Source organism: Excalfactoria chinensis, chromosome 15, assembly GCF_039878825.1.
Source record: "Excalfactoria chinensis isolate bCotChi1 chromosome 15, bCotChi1.hap2, whole genome shotgun sequence".
NCBI lineage: Eukaryota > Metazoa > Chordata > Aves > Galliformes > Phasianidae > Excalfactoria > Excalfactoria chinensis.
The window spans coordinates 12,339,103-12,361,209 of NC_092839.1; the positions used below are offsets into that span (position 1 = coordinate 12,339,103).

Below are 22,107 nucleotides of genomic sequence, written 5' to 3' on the forward strand. Positions count from 1 at the left end.
CTTTGTGAATAAGCCTACAAAAATTTGCTAACATAAAGACAAATCCTGATTCAAAATGACATAAAAGCCTTTAAGGACAGAGCCTAATCAGCTCGTGTTTTTTTGTCTGATTATTTAAGACTCGAGAAATATATTTTGGGATGTTTTTTAATCCGAACAGTAGATGAAAGGAACTCAGAACACAAAGGATTGTCCAATTAGACCAACTGCATTAACTTCCTTAATAAAATCCTGAGTTGATGTGAGTAATTATAGATTTAATTTCTACCTGTATCTAATGATTTCCCACAATAAACAGCATTTACACCTAAGAAATTTTGGTTAATAATTAAGTAAAATCAGAGCTCCAAAAGCCCAAGGACTCATTATCCTTCATTCAGCAGCAGCCCTGTGCCCAGTGCTCTCAAGCTTTGAAAATGTCACTGTAAAATCCTTGTAGTATTTTGTGTTTCTCTATATAAAGTGTCCCTTGATCTTTTCAGCAGCTGCTGATACATGGGCTCGTGTCAGCTGTGCTGCCATGCTGAAAAAAGGAAAAAGAAAAGAACTGATGTGTGGAGGGAAGTATTTCTCTGCTAAGAACTGACAGTTGCTTTTTCTTTTTTTTCTTTTCACTTTCTGGCTCAATGAATGGGAAGGGTTTTAATTCATAAAGTGTAATTTCAGAGCTAGATTACAGCCTGCTGTGCCTCCCCTCTCAGGTGGCCCTGGTGCAGTGGACCGAGAGCGTGGGCTTGACGCTGGTGGGCAGAGACCAGTCCTCCATGCAGCTGAGGACACCGGGCGGCCACATCTTGAACTTCACCATCCTCCAGATCTTCCCCTTCACTTACGAGAGCAAACGCATGGGAATAATCGTCCGGGTAAGTGGCTTCGGCAGCGCTCTTCCATCTTTGTGACTGTCCTGTGGATGCACCGTGGGGAGGTTCGGTGCGTTTGCTCCCAGGAGCGGTGTGACTCCCCGGGCTACAGGCTGGTTCTGTGGTTGGAGCCAGCAGCATCTCACTGCTGGGTTAGTCTGGCAGTACGTCCAATTCCTTGGTCAGGTATGGCTGTAGAAATTGGAGGGACTGGTTGGGCAATAAGGAACAAAAATCAGAGTATTTTGGCTGGCTGTGCGGGGAACCAACACTCGACAGTTCGGATGGTAAGCAGAGGTGCCATGTTGTCTCTCAAGTAAGCCTTCCTAGGAAGCTTGAAGCCAGCACTGCAAGCAAACAAAACAGACACAGCTACCCTCTGACCTAAACACAGCATTCCCTCCCGTGGTGGCTGGCACAGTGCAGAGGAAGAGGAGCTTGGTGAGCACAGGACTGCTCTCCCCAGGGGATGAGGCCCCACCAGCCACAGGGGAGCTCCAGCTGGCTCTGAAGCCTTGCTCTACTTCCCTAGGGCTATCCTTGTCCCTCTGAGAAGGGTCCTGCCCTGTCACATCTGTGCCGCAGTCAGAGATGTAGGCGTACAACAGGGTGATGGAGACAGCAGCTGGGAAGGAGCAGAGGGATCATGGATTGGTGCTGCAGCAAACAACCTCAGCGTGTTGCTCCTGGTGGTGGGGAAGTGCTGCCCACACCTCTGCTGGGTCCCATGGAAGGAGGCATTTGATGTAGCTGCAGGGAGTATGGTGTTGTTTTTTTCTTCCTGAGCTAGCAGCCCAAAACCATGCTGAGAATGCTATATTGTGAACAGAGTTTGAAAATAGCTGAGTGGAGGCAAAAGGGTGCATCAGTGCAAGTGGGTAAGTTTATCAGCAGGCAAGCACTGCGGAGGCTGAATGTGTGCCCAGCTGAAATGGTGTGCGGTACCTTTGTCATTCTGTCTGCAAACACAATAGGAGATCAGACTCTTAGAAGCTCATTACCTTGGAAAGAAAGAAGAAAGTGTGGGTGTTTAAAAAACACTAGGAATGAATTGGTGCCATTATTGTTATTAGTTTTCACGATAGTGCCACTGATTGGAAGTCAGGAAAATGAACAAGCCCAGGTGAAGTGAGCCACTTCCATTTTCCTGCAAAGCAAATGAGAGGAGGCAGCTTCAATATTTCTTTTGCAGATAATTAAAACATCCTTGTTATTTTTACTGCAAGTACAGATGGATAATTTAAGGTATGATTATAATTCCTTAAGGAATTTAAGGTATGATATTTAAAGAAATGATTTGCCATATCATTTCACGTGATCCTTGTTATTTAGGGTGGGGAATGGCTAAGACTGATTTTTGCCTCCTCTTAGTTTGAGCTAAAACTAGATTGCTTCCTATTTATTTTGGGGTATCTGGGAGCGGGGTGTAAAATTATCTTCTGCTTGTAATAAAGCTCAGACTTCTGTTGTTGTGTCAGAAGTGTAAGTGGGCTGAGCATCAGAACCAGAGAGCGTTTCATTAACTTGTGTTTGTGTGCTCAGCAGAAAAATGCAAGATCTGAAAGTCTTTCTTCTCTAAGTGGAAAGGTTCCCTTTTATCCCCGCCTTTATCTGTGGTAAAACAATAAGATACAAAGCAGCGATTTGAAGCTTATGCCTTTTGAAATAACTGTTAGCTCCATTCCTCTCATTTAGGAAGAAAGGGTTTCCTACTGTGCATTGCTGTATTTAACAGCACTGCTGGAGAAAGCAGCAAAGCTCCCACTGCTGGTCGGCAGGAGCAATGCCAGGGCCGGAGCCGGTGTCTGTAGAGCAGGTTTGTGCTGTGAGCAGAAGCACTGGCCGCCCTTTGTGCTTGTTAAATGTCTTCATTTTGCAGCTGCTGAGCTGCTATAGCAGCCCCCCTCTGCACCCCATGCAGAACCACGGTTTGAGGAGCAGGTGTTGACTGCCTGCATGTTACCTCACCTTCTTCCCATCTGCTCCAAAATACTGTCTTAAAGCCGTTTGCATTAAGAGCAGTTGAAGAGTAACTGACAAATAAAACTATTGAATGTATGTACACGTATGCATGTGAAAGCAGTCATGTTGGTTCTGATCCAGGGCTTGCAAGGTGGTGTGAAGTGTCAAGGAGACAACAGAAGCAGTGTGCTGGGAGGGGGAAGAGAGCAGCTGCAGAGCAAGACTTCACTCAGAATTGCACCGAGTAGGATTCGGGTGGTGGTATTTTCTGCTCAGCCTTACAGCTACTGCCCATCCCTAGAAACTGCCATTTTTCAGCCAGCAGGAGCCACTGTGAGTGCCTTGCCATCTTCCTGCAGCTCCCTCGCTGGTCCCGTCCTCTCTGGCCCTCACAAAAAGATCTCCAACACACAACTCTTAGTAAATAAAGCAGTCACTGATAGTGAAAACAAGCAGCAGATGTTGCCTGGCTTGGGATATTTTTGCAAGGTCTGTTTGTTATGTGTGATCAACTGTCATTTCTGTAGCCGATTATTTCAGTTCTAAGAAGTCCCGTTTCAACAAAGCAGCCGCTCTCTGCAGTGCTATTTACTTACTTATCTTCTTGTAAGGAGGCCTGTTTGTTTGACCACAACTTTTTCCATTCTTCTTTCTCTTTGCTTTTTTTCCCCTTACCCATGTGGAATGATCTTTGTTGCAAAGCAAAGATAGTGCTATTGTCATATCTGGAATTGAGAGAAGCCTTTGAACTGCGGCCAGAATCAGACCACGGTGGAAAAAGATGCTTCTCCAAAACAATGTAACTGGCAAATCTCTGTGTGGATTTATAGTGCGATCTCACCATAATATGAGAACGCAGTAACCTCCTACTGAACTTGCTGAGAGGAAATGACTAATGCAAGGAGATAGCTGATACAGTATTTACATTGGACAAAACCTCTCAACTATCTTAGCCAGTTCTGCAGCAGGGGAAGTGGAGTCCTTATGCAGTTTCCTACAGAGATGTTGTTGGACACTTCTAAATCAATAACTGAATAGATACACCCTTACCTTTACCTCTGACAAAGGCGTGTTGTGTTTTATTTCAGTACCTTCTGCTTGTTTTGATAGTGGTGCTCATTTTGCTTTGGGGAGCTGGGAAGTGTGGCTGCTGGTACACAAAGGCTGAATGCTTCAGGGCTTTGGAAAGAATTCTGAAGCTTAATTGTGTAAGAATTGCACTCATGAAGATCTTTGAGCTCGGTTAAAATGCTCAGTAAAGGATCTTCGTTATCCTTGGCCACTTAATTTTCCCAGCCAAGACACTTACATTTCCTCTTTGGATTTTTAGTGCCAGCATCAGGTGTTGCTTTTTCTTGCTGTGGAAGTAAACTGTCTCACTGGTGCCATGGGACATCAGGCTTTCACCTGCTGACTTGCACTCTGTGTGTGGGAGAGCCATCATCACCAGTTTCGGTAACGGCAGAACAAATTAATGCCCATATTACACAGTGCAAAAATGAAACAGCATTTATTGTGCTCTTTAAAAATGATTTTTGATTTTTCCTTTGTTCATGGCCGTGTATTTCTAGACCTTCCTGGGCTTTTGTTTTTGTGTGTGAAGTTTATTTTCTTCCTATCCTTGTGGCTATCTTGGTTGATGGAGCGGTTTGTTTCTTGCTCATTGTTTTGACTCCTTTGAGGAAATTGCCAGAGTTTCCATTAGCTTGTAATACTGATAGCTGTGACCTCCTTCGGTATCTGCCTGCTTAGAAGGGATTTTTTAATTTGTGGTAATGTAAATACGCTTTGCTTGCAGCCTGCAAATTACTTGTATCAGATAAGGCAGGCAGCAATCTAACCTTTCTGCAGCAAGCATAAACTTTAATTATGCCTATGCTGTATAATATAACGGAGACAGATTAGTGTGACTTTCAGCCTGTCCAGCTTTGTGCATCTGTTTTATTGTTTCGATAAGTATGAAGCAGGTTTTCGGGGTGAGGGCCAGAGGCTGTTTGAAGGCACACGCTGTCAGGATCACGTGTGGCTGATTAAGAAGCTGATCATACTTGGCCAAGAAGGCCAGTGGTATCCTGCGGTGTGTTATAAGGAGTGTGGCCAGCAGGTCGAGGGAGGTGGTCCTCCCCCTGTGCTCTGCTGAGGCCACATTTAGAATGCTGTGTCCAGTTCTGGGCTCCCCAGTCCCTATAAGATGGACCTCCTAGAAGGACTCCAGAGGAGGGCCACGAAGATGGTGAGGGGTTTAGAGCATCTCCCTTGTGATTAAGTGCTGAATAACCTGAGTCTGTTTAGCCTGGAAAAAAGACTGAGGAGAATTTGTTAAATGCTTATGAATATCTGAAGAGAAGTGGGGGGCAAATGGATAATGCCAGGCTCTTCTTGGTGGTGCATAGTGATAGGAAAAGGAGCAGTGGCCTAAAACATGAACGTAGGAAGTTCCATATCAACATGAGGAAGAGATTCTTTACAGTCAGGTGATGGAGCACTGGCCCAGAGAGGGGGTGGAATCTCCTTCTATGGAGACACTCAAGACCCACCTGGACCCCACCCGTGTGACCTATTGTAGGGAAGTGCTTTAGCAGGGGAATTGGACTCAATGATCTCCTGAGATCCCTTCCAACCCCTGAGATTCTGTGACTTTGTGAAAAGCTCCTTGCTTGCCTTTCTGAGCCCACTTGAAGTGCTCTAATATTGCCCCAGCTTTAACTCTTCTGCTTCTTCAGGATGAGTCAACGGGAGAGATCACCTTCTACATGAAGGGAGCAGACGTGGTGATGGCTGGGATCGTGCAGTACAACGACTGGCTGGAAGAGGAGGTACGGGGCAGTCTCTCTTAGTACAGGGCTTTCTTGTGTAAGTGCTTTTCTCCTGCCAGGGCAACACCTGGCAAAGCTTCTGTTGTCGTTGTGCCACTAAGGGGACAAGTGCTAAAATTCCTGCAGGCCAAAAGATCACGTGTGCTGGCAGTTCAGTGGGTTAGTCTTTGGCCAAACAAATATGAAGTAACAGGGAAATCAGGTGGCAAGTTCAACATACTTAGTACAGAGTAATTTCCATAAGTAAAATGGATGTTGCTCAAAACTTATTGCCATTCAAGGTCACCAAGTTTGTCATGAGCCTGGCTCTATGTCTGGATTTATTTCAGACTGAATTTCTAGTTTCTAAACTCTGTTTGACAGCTTTGTGCTGGGATACATGCATCAGATTTGCAGTAATGTTGACACAGTTTGTAGCAGTGGCTTTGGTTACTGGTTCTCTCCAGCCCCACACCTTGACGTTCACAGAAATAATGCACTGGCCTAATTTTATTGAGTTTATGGCCATAGATTTCAAGTCATCAAATCAAAGCTTTGTGTTCTTAGAGGCAGAGCAGACAAAATCAGTGGGGCTGTTTTTTGCCGCAGTGATACGGCAGAGGGGGACAGTTTTGTTTCTGATCACTGGGATAGATTGCAAAACCATTTCAGATCTCCTTTTTCTCCTTTTGAGTTTATCATGCACTTTATCAGATGTTACAGACTTGCTGGGGTTGCTCAAATGGGACCGTTATTTTCTTAACCTGCTATCTTGCATTGCAATCTCTGAAATGCTGTGCATAAATCATCTTACTTGAGATGCAGTTTATGGTTTACAATGTGATTCTTCTTTCCAGTGTGGTAACATGGCTCGGGAAGGCCTGAGGGTTCTTGTTGTAGCCAAGAAGTCTCTCACTGAAGAGCAGTATCAAGACTTTGAAGTAAGTGTCTTGTTGTTTTTTTTCTGTTTCTTTTTCTTTTTTTAAGCAAATAATGGCAGAATTGGCTCTCACAGGCCTTTCATGATAATGCTGCCTCTCATCTCCCTGATCCTTCTGCTAGAATTGCCATTTTTCAGTGTCTTGCTGTTCTTTTAATCAAAGTGACTTTAAAAGTGATATGTGGGAAACTGGATCCCATCCAGGAACGTCCCAAGCAGTTCCCCATTCCTGCTTTACAATCCTCTGCGTTGACATGTTCTGCAGATATCCATTATTTGTTAGGCAAATAGTGTTTGCTTGGGGCAGGGTATTGGCTTTTAATTTGCGTTGTTGCATTTTGACACTGGGGAAAGCTGCAGACATCCCACATCCAACACAGCCAGGCTTTGTGTGTGGGATTTGTTAGATGGGCTCCTCTGGGCAGGCAAGATGTGAAGGAGAACTGTGGCCAAACACAGAGATGAGATGGTAGAAAGGTTTAATATTCTCTGTGACCCTCATCTGGGGAAATGTCAGGCCTGACAGCCACGGCTGGGCCCTGAGCTGCTGGGGGGTCATTCGCAGGCTTTTCTGCACATTGCAGAGCAGAAGGACGCAGACAGACTTACCAGAAGCACCTGTAGCACATTTTGTAGCAGCACCTTGTGCTAAAGGGCCATTGCAGGAGTTGTCTTTGAATGACAGCTCAGAGATTGCTCTGGGGCTGCTGCTGCCTAGCCCCGTATTGCACACAAATCTGAGCTAGCTGCTTGAGCGCGGCTTTGTCTGCTCTGTCCTCAGGCGCGGTATGTCCAGGCAAAGCTCAGTGTGCACGACCGCTCGCTGAAGGTGGCCACGGTCATCGAGAGTCTGGAGATGGAGATGGAGCTGCTGTGCCTCACTGGCGTGGAGGACCAGCTGCAGGCAGACGTCCGGCCCACTCTGGAGACGCTGAGGAATGCTGGCATTAAGGTCTGCATAACCCACCCCTGGCATGGGCACATGGCTGCTCTGAGTCTGCTGTCCTGCAGGCAGAAAATGGGAGCGTTCTGGGGCTGTGCTGGAGTAAATGAGCGAGCGGGTGTGAGCCGGACCATCGGGTCTGGCTGATGTGTTGGTGTGCAGCTTTAGGTACAGAACGTGCTGGAAGCGGGGGGTGCTGCTGGGCCGGGGCTGTCAGTGCTGCGCAGCAGCCACTAGAGGGAGCGTGAGCCAAGAGAATGAAGGGCTGGGGACAGTCCGGAGTTTTGGGCTCCTGCCGCTGATGCGGGCACTAAAAACCCGCACCCGCCGGTGAGGATTCCTGCTTAGTTTTCCTCCCGGAGAACCTGTAATTCAGATCTCGGGATCGCAAAAGGGTGAGAGGACGGACTGCCATTCCGGTTTGAACTGGAAGAGTCAGTAGAAAGTTTTTAGTGCTTTTTTTCCTTAGCTTCTCTACTTTTCAGTATCAAAGTGAGCAACATCTTGAGCTGTGCTGTAAATCCAGCAGCAGGGCTGTGCTGGGGGTTTAGTTTGGAAGTGGAATTCCTGGCTTAGGGACATCTTCCAGGAGTGCTTTCAGTTTGGGGCCATCCCCATAAGCAGGAGCACCTCGAGCCGCTCTCTGGGCACACAGCAGAAAGCTGAGCTGCTGAGCAGGGCTGTGTGTGCCTCCAGCTGGGAGCTGTGTGTGGGTCTCATGGTGCAGTGCCTCCAGATGCTGTCATTAGCACCGGGCACCAGGAGGTAAATCACAGCTGGAGGCAGGCTGATAATTCATCAAAGGGACTGTTCTGCTAAGGTGGAGTCATTGCCCAAGCTAAGAATGCTGAACCAATAAGTGAGTCTGTGTGTGTTTTCTTCTTCTTTTTATTATTATTTTTTAAAGGTTTAAGTGTTTGTGGGTGTTGCCTTGAAAGTGTAGGAACAGCCGTGCAATAAAAAGGGCAACAGAAAACAAAGGAAAAACAACCAGCAAACTGACATATTTACTGTATGGAGGGAATTCTCTGCCAGATTGTAGCAGAGCGTTGCTGCTGAGTATGGCTGCTGGCACTGCTTCCTAAAATCCCCCCCTTGCCAGCACGAAATAAAAGGAGCAGTGTGTGTATATTTATGTGTGTGTAAAATAAAAAATATTAAAAATACAACAGAAAACCTTAACACAAAACCAACTCGGTCTGTTCCAGATGCACACATCAGCAGTGAGCTAACCCCAGTTGCATCATCCGCATTGCAGGCAGGGCCGTGAGGGATATTGCTGCAGAAGGGCCTGCTTATTTCAGCACATAAGAAATGGCCGGGGTGGGACGTGTGAACACAGTTCGTGTTCTTTCGATTGTGTTTTGTCAGAACCTTGAACAACTGCAAGTGGAGAAATGCTTTATGGAGCTGGGCACCTCTTCTGCATTTTGGCCTCCTGAAATCTTCATTTTAATCAGTGAGAGTTTTCTTGTGCATGTTAAAATAGGGCTTTTTTTCTTTTTTTTTAGAAAGAAAACGTGTGTATGTGTATCCTAAGAGTCCTTTCCTCTAGATGTCCTGCAGACGTGGCTCTGAAGTTCTGTGCTTAACACAGTGCATACTTGGGTTTTAGGTGTGGATGCTGACGGGGGATAAGCTGGAGACAGCCACGTGTACAGCAAAGAACGCGCACTTGGTGACACGCACACAGGACATCCATATATTCAGACTAGTGAGTAACACCCACGTGCCCCTCTCAGGACACCGAATTCTGGGACGGGAGGGATGCTGAGACCACAGCTCTGTTCCAGCACTAGGCTTAGGCTCTTTATCTTCTTTCAGCCCAGCGTTCTGTCCCCTCTCGTTTATCAGTGTGCTGCCTATCCGTACTGCTTTTGCTCCCTTTGGCACTCGCTTGTCCCGGTGCTTTCACCCCGCAGGGCAGCCCGTCCCTCACGCCGTGTTTCCCTGCAGGTGACGAATCGTGGGGAAGCCCACCTGGAGCTGAACGCCTTCCGCAGGAAGCACGACTGTGCACTGGTCATTTCTGGTGACTCCCTGGAGGTAGGGCTGCACTGCACTCCCGTGTCTCACGTCTGCTAAGGAGCGTCGGTGGAACAAACGTCAGTGATGCTTCTGCTCTCTGTGCATTAGGTGTGTCTGAAGTACTATGAGTATGAGTTCATGGAGCTGGCTTGCCAGTGCCCTGCCGTCGTGTGCTGCAGGTGTGCTCCGACGCAGAAAGCCCAGATCGTGCGTTTGCTGCAGGAAAGGACTGGCAAACTCACCTGCGCTGTAGGTAAGGGCTTCAGAGGCACCTGAAAACTGTTTTGTCTTCCTTCTAGTATCTTCCTGTTCACCTCTTAGGCGAGGAGTTTGTGCTTTAGTGTCTGCAGGGGCATCTGTAGCTGTGGTTATGGGTGGTATGGCTACAAGCAGACAGAGATTGAAGAAGAGTGTGTTTTGGCTGCATATGCATGCAGTAAGAGATCCTTTATCCTCACCAGGGATGAGTGACCATGTCACCCCATAACCCTGGAAATGCTGAGATAAGGAGCTTTTTAATCTGTGTGTGGAGGATGACTGATATGATGAAGATTTGCATCTGGGGATGCACAGATGTTTGGGGTTGTACCTTCACACAAGAGAGTTTGAGCTTCATCAGATACAGTGCTATTGTTAATGTGGGCTCTATGGCAGCATTGCAGGTAAGGTGGTTACACCTGCCAGACAGTTAACTCCTCACTGACCTCCAGTGCGTGTGGGTCTGTAAAAAAGCAAATGACAACCTTCTGAAAGAACAAAAATTCCCAAGTGGTAATTTTAGATCCCGCTTTTGTTAACAGAGTTCAGTATTTCTTGTATTACAGCCTGGTCCAGGCACCTTTGATGAGGCTGAAAGTCATCTTTGTAGCTAAACTACCAATTAATCCATGCTGTGACCTGCAGGTGACGGAGGGAATGATGTGAGCATGATTCAGGAGGCGGACTGTGGTGTCGGAGTTGAAGGAAAGGTGAGATTGTCTTCCTGCAGCAATTCAGAAACGTGTTAGCAAGTAGCTCTTAAATGAATCCTCAGAAATCTGTGCAAGAAAGTGAGAAGCTTCCACAAGAATAACCAGTGAACCCCTGGTGAAGTCACAAGCTGCTTTAGCGGAATTAAAGTTTCTTATTTGATTACTGGGAGATTCCCCAAGCTTGGACCACCATGTGCACTTTGGGATTTTTTGTCACATGTAGGTTATGATTGCTTTAATAGTCACTCTACACACATGCAATTAAAATGGACTGCATCACTTTAGGAAGCCCCAAGTTAGAGCTGCAGTTCCTGCATGTGGTGTTGTTCCAAGTGAAAGGACTGGATTTGGTGGTGGTAAAGACTGGTTTGCTTACCAAACACTAACACTGAGGGAGCTGCTGAGCCTGAGCATTTGTGTTCAGAACCAACGTGGTAAAAATGAGCGTGGTGTTAACGTGCATGTTGTGGATCATAATGCAGAGGGTTGCTTAGATTCGGAGGCCAGGATTCAAATGGGAATTCTTTTCATATTTGTGCTCTTTGCTTAAAGGCTGTGGTGGAAAGCAGAAATGCTGAGGTAATACTCTTCCCCTCCTAATGCACTGCACGTTTTCATGAAATTCTGTTGTGATATCTTAGGATTATATTTCTTTGTTTCCAATAATGAAATGATCTGACCGTGCTTTGCTTGCTGTTGTACACAGGAAGGCAAACAAGCATCACTCGCAGCAGATTTCTCTATCACTCAGTTTAAACACCTGGGTCGTTTACTGATGGTGCACGGACGGAACAGCTACAAACGGTCTGCAGCTCTCAGTCAGTTTGTCATCCACAGGAGCCTGTGCATCAGCACAATGCAGGTGAGGGCATGTTCTGTGGGCTTTTCCCTTGAAGAGGAGGCCAAAAAAAGTCAAAAAGCAAAGGCTGTGCTTTTCAGTTGGAGTGCTGCTATTTCTTGTGAAAATTTGCATGGGTTGCAGGCTGTTACTTTGTTAGGAAAGCACACAGGATCTTCTTGTAGGACAGATTAACATGTTTTAGTAAAATACTTGAGCTTTTGAGAAGGCTCGTTCTTCCCTCCCATCCTTTTAGTATAAACGTGTTGGAGACAGATAAGTGGAAAAGAGAGACTGAAACTCAAGAGGACAATGAAGCTGCTTCAGCAGCAGAAATGTATCCAAAACTTCAAATCAGAAAACTCATTGGAGTTTGTAACTTGCATGAGTGAGCGCTAATTCTTTTACACTGTAAAGGCATCGTCCAGGGAGGGAGGCAGGAGGAAGTGCACACCTGTCCTTTATGGCATCAGGACAGCTTTGATCAGAGCAGTGGGCTCTGGAGGAGACTCTTCGTGTTCTCTTCTCTGGAACTGTATTACAAAATGTTTTCCAAGTCCAGTTCTCCAATGTTTGCTATTAAACTTAGATTTCATCCAAGGTTTGTGGGAATAGAAAGGGTTGATGTTACATTCTTCTTTGTCTCAGGAATTTGGAGAGCCTCCTCCAAGTACTTTTCAGTTTGAACAGAGTGTATTTTTAAGCTGCTACATGAACTGCAGTATTTAATGCCTGAAAAGCTTATTTCTTTTTCTTTTTCCAGGCTGTTTTCTCATCAGTATTTTACTTTGCTTCGGTCCCCCTCTACCAAGGCTTTCTCATCATTGGGTGAGAGCTCACGTTTTACTAATAGTGTGGAAAACACGTGCATAGTGATGGATTTGGGTTAATTAATATAATTGGCTTTGTTAATAAACCTGTAACATCATTTGCAGTACTTGAATCGGTCATCTGCCTATGGATGTTTCTAATAGCAAGCTATTCAAAAAGCAAATCCCACAGGTTTTTCCTGTGTTTTATAGTACATCCATTAATACTTGGATACTGCATTTCCATTCTGAACATTAGCATTTCTGTTTGTTTATCTGGAGTTTAAATAATTTATCAGTCTTCTGCCTTCTTCTCAGGTACTCCACAATTTACACCATGTTTCCAGTGTTCTCCCTGGTCCTGGACAAGGATGTTAAGTCTGAAGTTGCAATGTTGTACCCAGAGCTCTACAAAGATCTCCTTAAGGTAGGAGAGACTTCTGTTTGTTTGGGTTGAGGGCAAAACCCCACTTTGATTGGAAACTCTCTGAACATTTTAAATCAAATGTGTTATCAGTCGGTGTGGAACTCATCGTTGGACGTACTCATTTTCAAGCAAAATTGCTTTAAAGGGAAGATTGAGTTAACTGATATGGACAGATTTCTGTACGGTTTGTTGTTGAATGCTGCATGAAATACAACTTATTGAAAACGGATGGGAAATAATAGTTCCATTCAGTGGGAAATTCGAAGTAAATAACATCAGTGATTTCTTTCAAAATAAGGGAGAGGAGAAATTGCCGTGGAGTCTGCACTCTTTTGAAGCCAGAAACAGGGATAGCGGGTGTGAGTATGGGATCCAGGTTGGAGAAGGGAGGAGGTTGTCATGCAGCTTCCTGGACTTTGCCTTCAGGGTCATCTAAAGGGACCTAGAAGTTTGGTTGCTGTGTGTTTTGTCGCTGCTTGAGCATGAAGGTCCTTCTCAGACAAAAGAAGATTCTCTGGCACTTACCGTAGATATATCAGAGAGATAAATCTTGTCCTTGGTTCCTTTTTGTCTTGTTTTTCTTTTCTGGAAAATGTTTGGGATATCTGGATATGCGGACTGGGAACATCTTTCTTAACTGGAGGAAAGGATGGACTGAGTCTTAGCAGAGCGCTTCCCTCAAGGATTTCTGCTAAACAGATACTCTTAGAAACAAAGCCTGTTTTTCCAGCAGCCTGAATAAGTCTCCATCTGGTTTCACTTGTATGTTGTCTCTGATGTCATAAACCACTAATTCTCCAACCATCCTTAGGCCTGGTCTAAACATAGGGGGTTTTGTACTGGTACAGCTATGTTGGCTGGAGAAGGTTTTTTTTAAAACCTATCTGCCTTCAATATGATGTGATTTGTGTGTGTCTAGAAGTACAACATTAATATCTCCACATTTGTGGATGCACACATCTTATATTTCCCAGTACAGTGACTAGGCTTGGGAGTCATCTTTGCAATGAATAAATTGCGTGTGCAGTGAGGAAGAGATTGTACTGATCTGTGCAAGCAGTGGGCGTTCATGGTCCCAGGCCTCCTTCATACATCATGAAAAATGAGAACAGAAAGGCAGCACCGCAGGGCTGGATGGTCTGGTTTGCTTTCTCTCCAAGTCACCCTCAAATTCTCTTTTATTAATTGGTAGGTTGATCTTTAAGTGAATGTTCATAGTGGAAAATGCCAACACAGCTTTGTCTTTTTTTTCTTTCCCTCTCTTAGGGGCGACCGCTGTCATATAAAACATTTTTGATATGGGTCTTAATAAGCATCTATCAAGGTAAGAAATCAACTTCTGCTTGTTTGTATTGAGGGAAGTGAATTTAGCAACACATCTTTAGCATGGTGAATAAATGTGTGTGCCTTTATAAAATGTTGGCAGCGTTACCAAAGAAGAAATTATCTAAAAGTAAATATTAGCAGCAACTGATCAACGTTGTCACATGGTGTGTGATGTTAGAAGTTCAAGGCGTTGTGCTTTTTTTCCCTTATGATCTTGTGCAGGTTCCTTTTGGTGCTGTAGTTGCACTGTCTGTAAGGAGGAGCTCATGACTTGTTCTTTGTTTTCAAACAGATTTCCAAACCTTTGTGTTTTGCTGTTTAGTCAATATACCAAACACAGAATTGTATGTTTGCGTATTTTGTCCAAACCCTGTCTGTTCGTAGCAGCCATGGTTCTGGTTACTTCATTGCAGTCTGAAATTAAGGACTAGAGTAGAGCTCAGTGACTTGGTCATGTCGCATATGTTCTAATTAAGCTGCTGAGAGAGTTAAGCAAATGCCCTAAAAACAACACATCCATTTTCCTAAAGTGTACGTGGTAATTGGGGAATATGTCTAGAAGGCCTTTTCTTTCCAGCTGCCTTTTTTAATCAAATAACCTCCAACTTGGAAACTTTCTTTAACTGTTAACCAGGGAATCACAGGAAGCATGTACGTAGTGCTGAGCTACAAGGCTCAAATGGCAATGTGGTCCTATGACAAAATGTCTTGTTTTCCAAAACTCCTTTATCAACAAGAGTCAGCATAAACGTGCCAAAGTAAGCAGCTACTTCTTACTGCTTTAAATGATGTTACCATCCTCGGTAGGGAGTGAAACCGAGAATACAAAAGCTCTGTTAACTTTATCTGCTGAAATCTCATGCAGTAGCACCCCGTGACAGAGTTAGCACCTTCTGCTGCTGGATAAATATGATGGCAAGGCCAGGGCATTTACAGAAAACTCACAAGTGGTGGAAAGCTAAGGCCAGAGGGTGGAGAATTGAGGGAAAGATTTCTCCTTGAGCTAAAACCACCATCTTGTCGATATTTGGCCAAAGTGACTTCACTTCTGCTGCGCTAAACAAGTTGAAAACAATTGAACTGGTTGCTAGCAGAGATGAGACTGACTGAAAACTTGAGCAGCCCAAAATGTTGGAAAGTTCACAGCTGGATTTGAACTTTGTGGCTGGAGCTCCAGTCACTTGAAGGTTTTCCTTCCGAAAGGAGCCTAGTGTGATGGATGTTGGTGCGGATTACTCATGTTGTTAGTGTGAGTTATTTGTGCAGGTGGCTGTGCGGGGCATAGTGAGCATTCCCCAGCTAAAGCCAGAATAGGAGCATGAAACAATACATTGCTAATTGTGCTTTAGTGTGAACTCCTATTAGGGAGAAGTGTGAAGGAGGAGAGAACTTGGCTGAAGTAGGCAAAGAGAAGCTAACTGTATACACTTTGCTTCCATCTGGGCGCTGAGGGTCTTAGGAATCTTTGATGTCCTTTAGTTTCTGAGCAGTGACCAGCTGCTTTTCTGGGAGGATGGATTTTCATGATTATAGGAGTTAACAGCTGCCAAAATACTGTGTGTTCACTTCCAATTTCCACGTGTCTGTGAATATGATAGGCTATTATAACAGTCTGGGCATGTGTACAGTAACTTTTTTCCCCTGTCTTCTTATCAGTTGTCTCCTAAATAGTAACGGATCCACTGTTTTTCAATAAGCCTGTGGGATGTAATGACAGTCTCAAGACACAGCTGTGTTTCAATCTCTCCAAGACTTAGCAGTAGATTTTTAGAGTTTTGACTGATGTTTGGTTAAAATACTCAACTGATCTACGCTCTTGCAGGTAGCATCATCATGTACGGAGCGCTCCTCCTCTTCGAGTCTGAATTTGTTCACATTGTCGCCATTTCCTTCACGTCGCTGATCCTCACAGAGTTGCTGATGGTGGCACTGACGATCCAGACGTGGCACTGGCTCATGATAGTGGCTGAGCTGCTTAGTCTCTCCTGCTACATAGCTTCTCTGGTCTTCTTACATGAATTCATTGGTAAGGTTAAATACCTTTTCTCCATCCAGTCGCTTTATGACCTGAATAGTTAACTGGACCGTAAGAACAATAGTTGGATTTAAAGGGTTGTTGATGATGTCAACGTGATTATAACGATGATGCTTCTGACCAGAAGAAGCATGTTTGGTTTTGAAGGTTTATGGTTTGTTCTTACAGCAAAGTGCTAGAGGAAATAAAGTTAGTAGGCTGTGTGCTGCTCAGCGAATCTCATCCCTGCTTTCAGAGCTTCACCACATATCAGCTGTCAAATGGAACACTGATCTTTTATTTCCATGTGGGAGCTGGACTTGAGGCTGAAAACTTGATCCTCTTGCTTTGAAAAATTTCACCTTTTAACTGGATGAAGTAACTGCCTCCTAAAACTTACCCAGCTTTGTCCACTTCCTCACAGGCCCTTCTCTTCTTTAGTTCTTTTTGTTTTTGTTTTTGAAATTTTGGCTGGAAGGTTGTTAATCCGTTTAGTCTCCATGGCTAAAGGGAAAAAGGTGAGGAATTCCAGATTTCCAGATCCCCCCTGATAGTTATCTAATTACACATCAGGTCTGTAGGCTTTGTTCCAGTGTTTGTTCAGGGATCCACAAGATGTCACTACTTCTTCCATAAAGCTCTTTGCTTACACTGGAGGCCATAAGGGTAATTTCCTCGTGGGCTAGGTCTGTGTCTTTTACAGATGGGTACGCTAGCTCTATCTCGAGCAGTGTTGTAGCTATTTTTGTAGTGCCTGAGATGTAACTGAGTTGAGAGATGTGTTTGTTTGGACTACAAGCCAAGCAGTAGAGTCCATGTCTTAAGAGTCAGTGTACAAGTAGCGTTTTTAGGGAGAGCTCAGTATTTCCAGGAGGTGTTAGCCCTGCTATAGATGGGGTGTGCATGTGCACTTGCCTGCGGTGAGTTTCATGCCCTGCTGGAATCCTGCAGGAATGGATCATGCAGAAAGCTCAGGCATTTGTGAAAGAGGCAGAGAAGTGAGGTACCAGGGATCGTGTGAGCTCTGCAGTTCTGTGTGTGGGGGAAGCTGAGGCTGTTTGAGAAGCGCCGTCAGACTGCATCGCCTTTCTGTACCTCCTCCCTGAACATGTTTCTCTTCTGTTGACGTTCTCTTTTTACAGATGTTTACTTCATTGCTACTTTGTCGTTCTTGTGGAAGGTCACTGTCATCACTCTGGTCAGCTGTCTGCCCCTCTACGTCCTGAAGTACCTGAGGCGAAGGTTTTCTCCTCCAAGCTACTCGAAGCTCACGTCCTAGGGCTGCTTTCCTTGTGCACCAGGGACAAATGCCACACAGGGCTGAGAGACAGAATCATGTAGTTGTTACTGTAACAAATGCGTCTGATATTTGCGTAAGGATCATGTGGTAATCTCTATTACATGCTGCTTCACTGAAAAAGACTTCACAACTAGCATGAATGGAAACTGACCGGTACGAGGGGGCTCTTTGGAGAGTGCAGGCACTTGTTAGTTCAGCCGCTTTTTGTCACTTTAGTTCAACTTAACTGGGGTCAAATGCACACAGCTGTGGTGATGATTGGTTTCCCACGTGTGGTTAAAAGCATCCAAAAGCTGCTAACTGACCTCAAAACTTATATTTGACGGTTTTGAATTTACTTTTCTACGTATCCGTGGTGTTCCTTGCAATGTGTTGTGCAGTTTTGTACTGTTCATTCTTTCAGTTCAAGTAGGTACGTTCTTTTTACATCTTGGAAATCCCTTCATGTAGGTGATGTGCTGTTGTGCTGACAACAGATTCCTGATTTATGGCATGCTGTTCCCATAGTGGGGCTCCGATCTACACACACTTGAGAATCTTCCAGCAGCGCTCACCCTAGTGATTTTGGTGGTATCCAGCCATCAATAACTGCAGAGAAATGTAATCCAAAATGAAGAAATGGAGATTTGTTTAGCTTTTGTGCTTCCTGTTAAAAGGAGCTGGTGACATAATAGCTTTACTGTATATTTATTTGTATAGGAGAGAATTATCTAAACTAAAGCAAATTTCCTTTGGAAAATAAAATTGCAGTTGATCAGACTTGAAACGTATTGACAACGTGAGAAGAGACTTGTACTGTTCTGCAGACAGTGTGGCAGACTGTCTTGAATCCTTGGAGACTGAAAGGAAAGGTCACAGAGCTGCTGCTCCTCACAGCTATACCAAGTCTGTTTCCTGTTAGGGCGGAACAGTGAAGATGGGCTGCAAATAAGCCGAGGCTCTCCTGGGTGGATGTTGTCTGTGACAGAGTCCCTACAGAAGGCGGTTTTTGAGAACCTTCCACGTGCTTCACTCTAAAAAAAACAAACTTGAATCAGAGTCAGGAGCAGGGTCTGGGCAAGGGCACTGTGCTTGTATGCAGAGCAAAATATATATGTATTTTAATCTGGTGAGCTTTGCTTTTGAAATGAGATTCAGCCCCCATTGTAAGACAGTGAGGACAGTTGCATGTGCACAGACAGCTCGGGAGTATGGCAGTTTCGGGAACCTTTTGCTGTTGGGGCTGTGCATCAATCGTGGCTGAGCTCGTATAGTGGCAGCCATCCTTGTCTAATGGCCGTTCAGTCTGTGATAAATTAGTTGCTTTCTGTCTGGTTCCCACATCACAGAAACCACGGTGGTGGCTGGCACTGCCTGGCGCCGCTGCAGGGCGGCTGCATGGAGCGGCCAGGAATGGCAGAGCTGTGTGCCTGCACACCCCGGGGATCGGGGCAGCCTGTCCAGGCTGGGCACTGCACGGAGCAGACGCTCCTGCTCGTCTCTGTGCCACGCAGAGCGCCTTTCATGGACTGCCAGCTTCTGCTGCCATTGCCACAGCTGCTGTTGCAAGCGGCGTGAAAAGCTCTGGTGTGAAAAGCAGTGGAAAATGGGAGCGTTGTTTCAGAAGGAGAGCTGGAGTCTCTGCAGATCCGCGGTGGTACGCCTTGGATTTTCAAGTTTAAGATCACTGTGGCTTGTGTGGTGACTGCTCCGAGGAATGTTTTGGATGACCTGGGCAGCCTTCCTTGTTCTCAGTTATGGAGAAGAAATACCAAAGAGAAGGGAAGCAAGTCCGAAGGAGTTAGAGCAGAAATGATCATCTGTGTAGCCTGGGGGTGAGGAAGCAGCAGCCCGTATGACCTTGTTGTTATTTCATGTGGGGAAGACTCCCTGAGATCAGAAAGGCGTGTTTTCAAAATGTTGCCTTTCTTCTCTTCCAAATTTTTCCTAAAGCAGTGATAGTACCATAGTGTGCATTTCCACCCCTTTGACACACGTTTGCACTGGGAAAGGTGCTGTATGTCCTGTACCGCTCAGCGGTTTGTCTCCAAGGATAAGAAGCAGCGTGTGTGCAGCCCCGTCTTGGAACAGTTGGGCCAGCAGCATTTTGTGAATGATGCCATGTGCCAAAAGGTGCTTCACATTCTCTTCATTGCGACTTGCTGTGATTCCCACATAGTGTCAGACCTGCAGCTGTTCTGAGTTCCCGTCAATATCTGATTTAAGTAGATTCAAATACAAGAATCCAGATTCTTTTGGCAGCTTCTTGCCACTAAGAAGTCCCTGTCATCCTTTAGAAGATGCATCGTGGTACGCATCTGTGTAGGATCCCCATCCCTGTGTGTGTGAACGTCCCACGGGGACAGCAGTGCTGTGCTACCGCCTGTAAATATTTGAGTTGTGTCTGTGGTCGAATTCACTGTTTCCCAAAGTCAGTACAGTTTACACTGAGCGGACCATATTTGCAAAATATTAGCTTGCACCGAGGAAGGGAGTGACCCGTGATTTCAGTAACATTTATGCAATCATAACCTGAATGCTGAAGGCCCGTTTGGTGGCAGTGGAGCGGTCTGTGGCTGTCCTGGGGTGGAGGTGGTGTTCCTTTGCACAAGGTTGTAAATCCAGCAAGAGATTTCTCTCTGGTTGGACTCTGCATTTTTTAAAGCAACCAGAAAATTAAAACTGCCATCAAAGGAACAGCAGGAGAGAGGAGGGGCTGTTGTGTTTGTCAGCTTTAGCACTTTACGTCTGCAGTTAATTAAGTTATTTAAACATCTTTTTAAAAGCAGAGTGTAATAAATATGTTCCTGCTCACCCTACACATGAATAAATGCGTTCTCTGTTGGAAGCTTTAGTTAATCTTTTTCATCTAGTGTGATCAGAACTCGTGCTTCTTGGGAGCAAAGCATTGTTTTCCTCTCGTGTGCAGTACCTTGTGTGCAGATTCAGTCAGTGTTCTTTTCCCTCCCCTTTTTGTTGTTCTGGTTTGTGTACTGCAGCAGCTTGTGCAATGTGTGAGCTTTGGGACTGCGCCCCAAGTGCTGCTGTGGGACGGCACTGCTGCTCTGTGCTCCTGCTCCGCTGCCTGCCGGGGGGAAGCCGTGCTGTGCTTGGCAGAGTGCAGGTTTTGTGGCACACACTGTTCTGTTCCTCCATCACAGCAGTAACTCCAGGCATATTGCAACCTTCTTCGTTTTTTTTCCCCCTTTACTCTCACGTGCATTTCCCATGGTTTGCCCCAAGTTATCCTTGCAAACACTTGTTCAGCTCAGCTGATACTGCAATTGAGTTGCAGCATTCTTTGTTCAACAGCAGCAGCTTAGATCTGAGCACAGCCTTATCAGAACTGGGCTGAGTGATGAGTGGCATCCCTGGTGTCCTCAGTGTTGAAAGCTACGTGCTGAGAGCTGCAGCTGTGGCTGGATCTAACTGAGCAGCATTGAGGGCGTTGTGTGTCTGTGGTCTGCTGCACGATCACAATTAAATGCTGTGACAAACTCCTTTGCAACTCTGGAAAGGATTTCTGCTGTGGTTGGGCAGGACTGATCAGGGAGCTGTGGTGAGTTACATGTGTGAATCCCTAGAGCTTGTCTCCTGGCTTTATCTTTTGAAGTGAGCTGCTGTGTCATGAGATGCATTCATAAATCCTTTGTTTGCAGAAGCAGTGCTCAGCACCGGGCAGGTGAGCTGTACTGCATGCAGCTTGTGGTCGGGTGTTATTGCACACAGCTATTCAGGTGGGGTTGGTGCATCTCCACGGCTGCACAGTGAGGGCCATCTCAGGGCCTGCTGGGATCTCCAGAATGAGCTGGGTGGGCTCATTTAGTTTGTATTTATTGTTAGTTACTTCAGAGTTAATACACCCTTTGATTTGCATGAAATCCTGGGTTCTACAGCTTTGCCAGTATGGTCCATCATTACTGCCTACTACAATATGTGTACTTATATGCCTTTGAGAACATTTCTAATTGTTAAAATTTGTTAAAAGTTAAATGTTAATTTAATTTTTAATCGGGGGAGATGGATTCTGGTGTCAAAATGATATTTACTGTGATGCCAATGTTTTGTACCTGTCATCTAGTTAAACAACGTGTAAATATACTCTCTGGTCAAGAGAAATATGAATGCCAATTATTTATTGTTCTGTGGAGTTGTACGTTGCAGATGTGTAAGAACTTAAAAGGGAATGTTGTAAAACAAGGTGGAAAAATAAATTTTATGCAACTTCTGTATTTCATCCATATCTGCCAGGTGTGATGCATCGAGTCGGGCTGGGTGTGATCCATCCAAGAGCGATAAGGATCCTTTCAACCAAGAAGGAAGAGAGCTTTCATAGCAGAAATAGATAAAGTAAATCTGTAACTTGAGAGACTGGTTAATTAGAACAGGAATTAAAAGCTATCCCGTGGACGATTACATCCATAGGAAAAAACTCCCTTTAGATTCTATAGGACGTGGATGCCAGCATTGCAACCTCTCCCAGCGTTAACCCGTTGTGTACAGCGTTAATGCAAATATTAAGTCAGCAATTTCTGTGATGTTTGTGCACGTCAGATGAATGCTGTGGGCTCCAGAAATTACAGGAACAGATTTCTCTCCCAAGTGTTCCCAATTTCCCACCATAAATGGGTTACATAAGCCCTGGTGGTTCTTTTAATTTATGGACGGTTTCTTTTAATGGTGAAATGTGTAAGTTGAAAGAGTTAGAAATAGTTTTTCTCAACTCACTCTGGAAAGGAGAAATTCTCCATTTTTTTTTCACCCAAACGTTGCATAATAGTAGAAATGTCAAAGATTTCCATGGGGTTTAATTTCATTCTTCATCTGGCTGTGGTTGAACCAGCAGTTTGAACACTGCAGGGGTTGGCAGATTTTTGGAAGATCACGCATCCTGGGATAAGTTTTCAGCCTGAGC

The 22,107-nt window shown here is 45.1% G+C and overlaps 1 protein-coding gene across 1 annotated transcript in view; it reads left to right on the forward strand.

Annotated features, from left to right (window-relative positions):
* The window catches only part of ATP9A (ATPase phospholipid transporting 9A (putative)), a 48,141-nt gene extending 26,712 nt beyond the window's left edge, over positions 1-21,429 (forward strand). Inside the window, exons 15-28 of the mRNA XM_072349860.1 lie at positions 702-863; positions 5,546-5,638; positions 6,475-6,558; positions 7,339-7,509; positions 9,116-9,214; positions 9,457-9,546; positions 9,637-9,781; positions 10,432-10,496; positions 11,206-11,361; positions 12,101-12,165; positions 12,465-12,573; positions 13,840-13,897; positions 15,722-15,925; positions 17,056-21,429. Of these exons, the coding sequence (XP_072205961.1) occupies positions 702-863; positions 5,546-5,638; positions 6,475-6,558; positions 7,339-7,509; positions 9,116-9,214; positions 9,457-9,546; positions 9,637-9,781; positions 10,432-10,496; positions 11,206-11,361; positions 12,101-12,165; positions 12,465-12,573; positions 13,840-13,897; positions 15,722-15,925; positions 17,056-17,192 (1,638 nt within the window). The 3' untranslated portion in view covers positions 17,193-21,429. The remainder of the gene's footprint in view (positions 1-701; positions 864-5,545; positions 5,639-6,474; positions 6,559-7,338; positions 7,510-9,115; positions 9,215-9,456; positions 9,547-9,636; positions 9,782-10,431; positions 10,497-11,205; positions 11,362-12,100; positions 12,166-12,464; positions 12,574-13,839; positions 13,898-15,721; positions 15,926-17,055) is intronic.
* Positions 21,430-22,107: the final 678 nt, after the last annotated feature.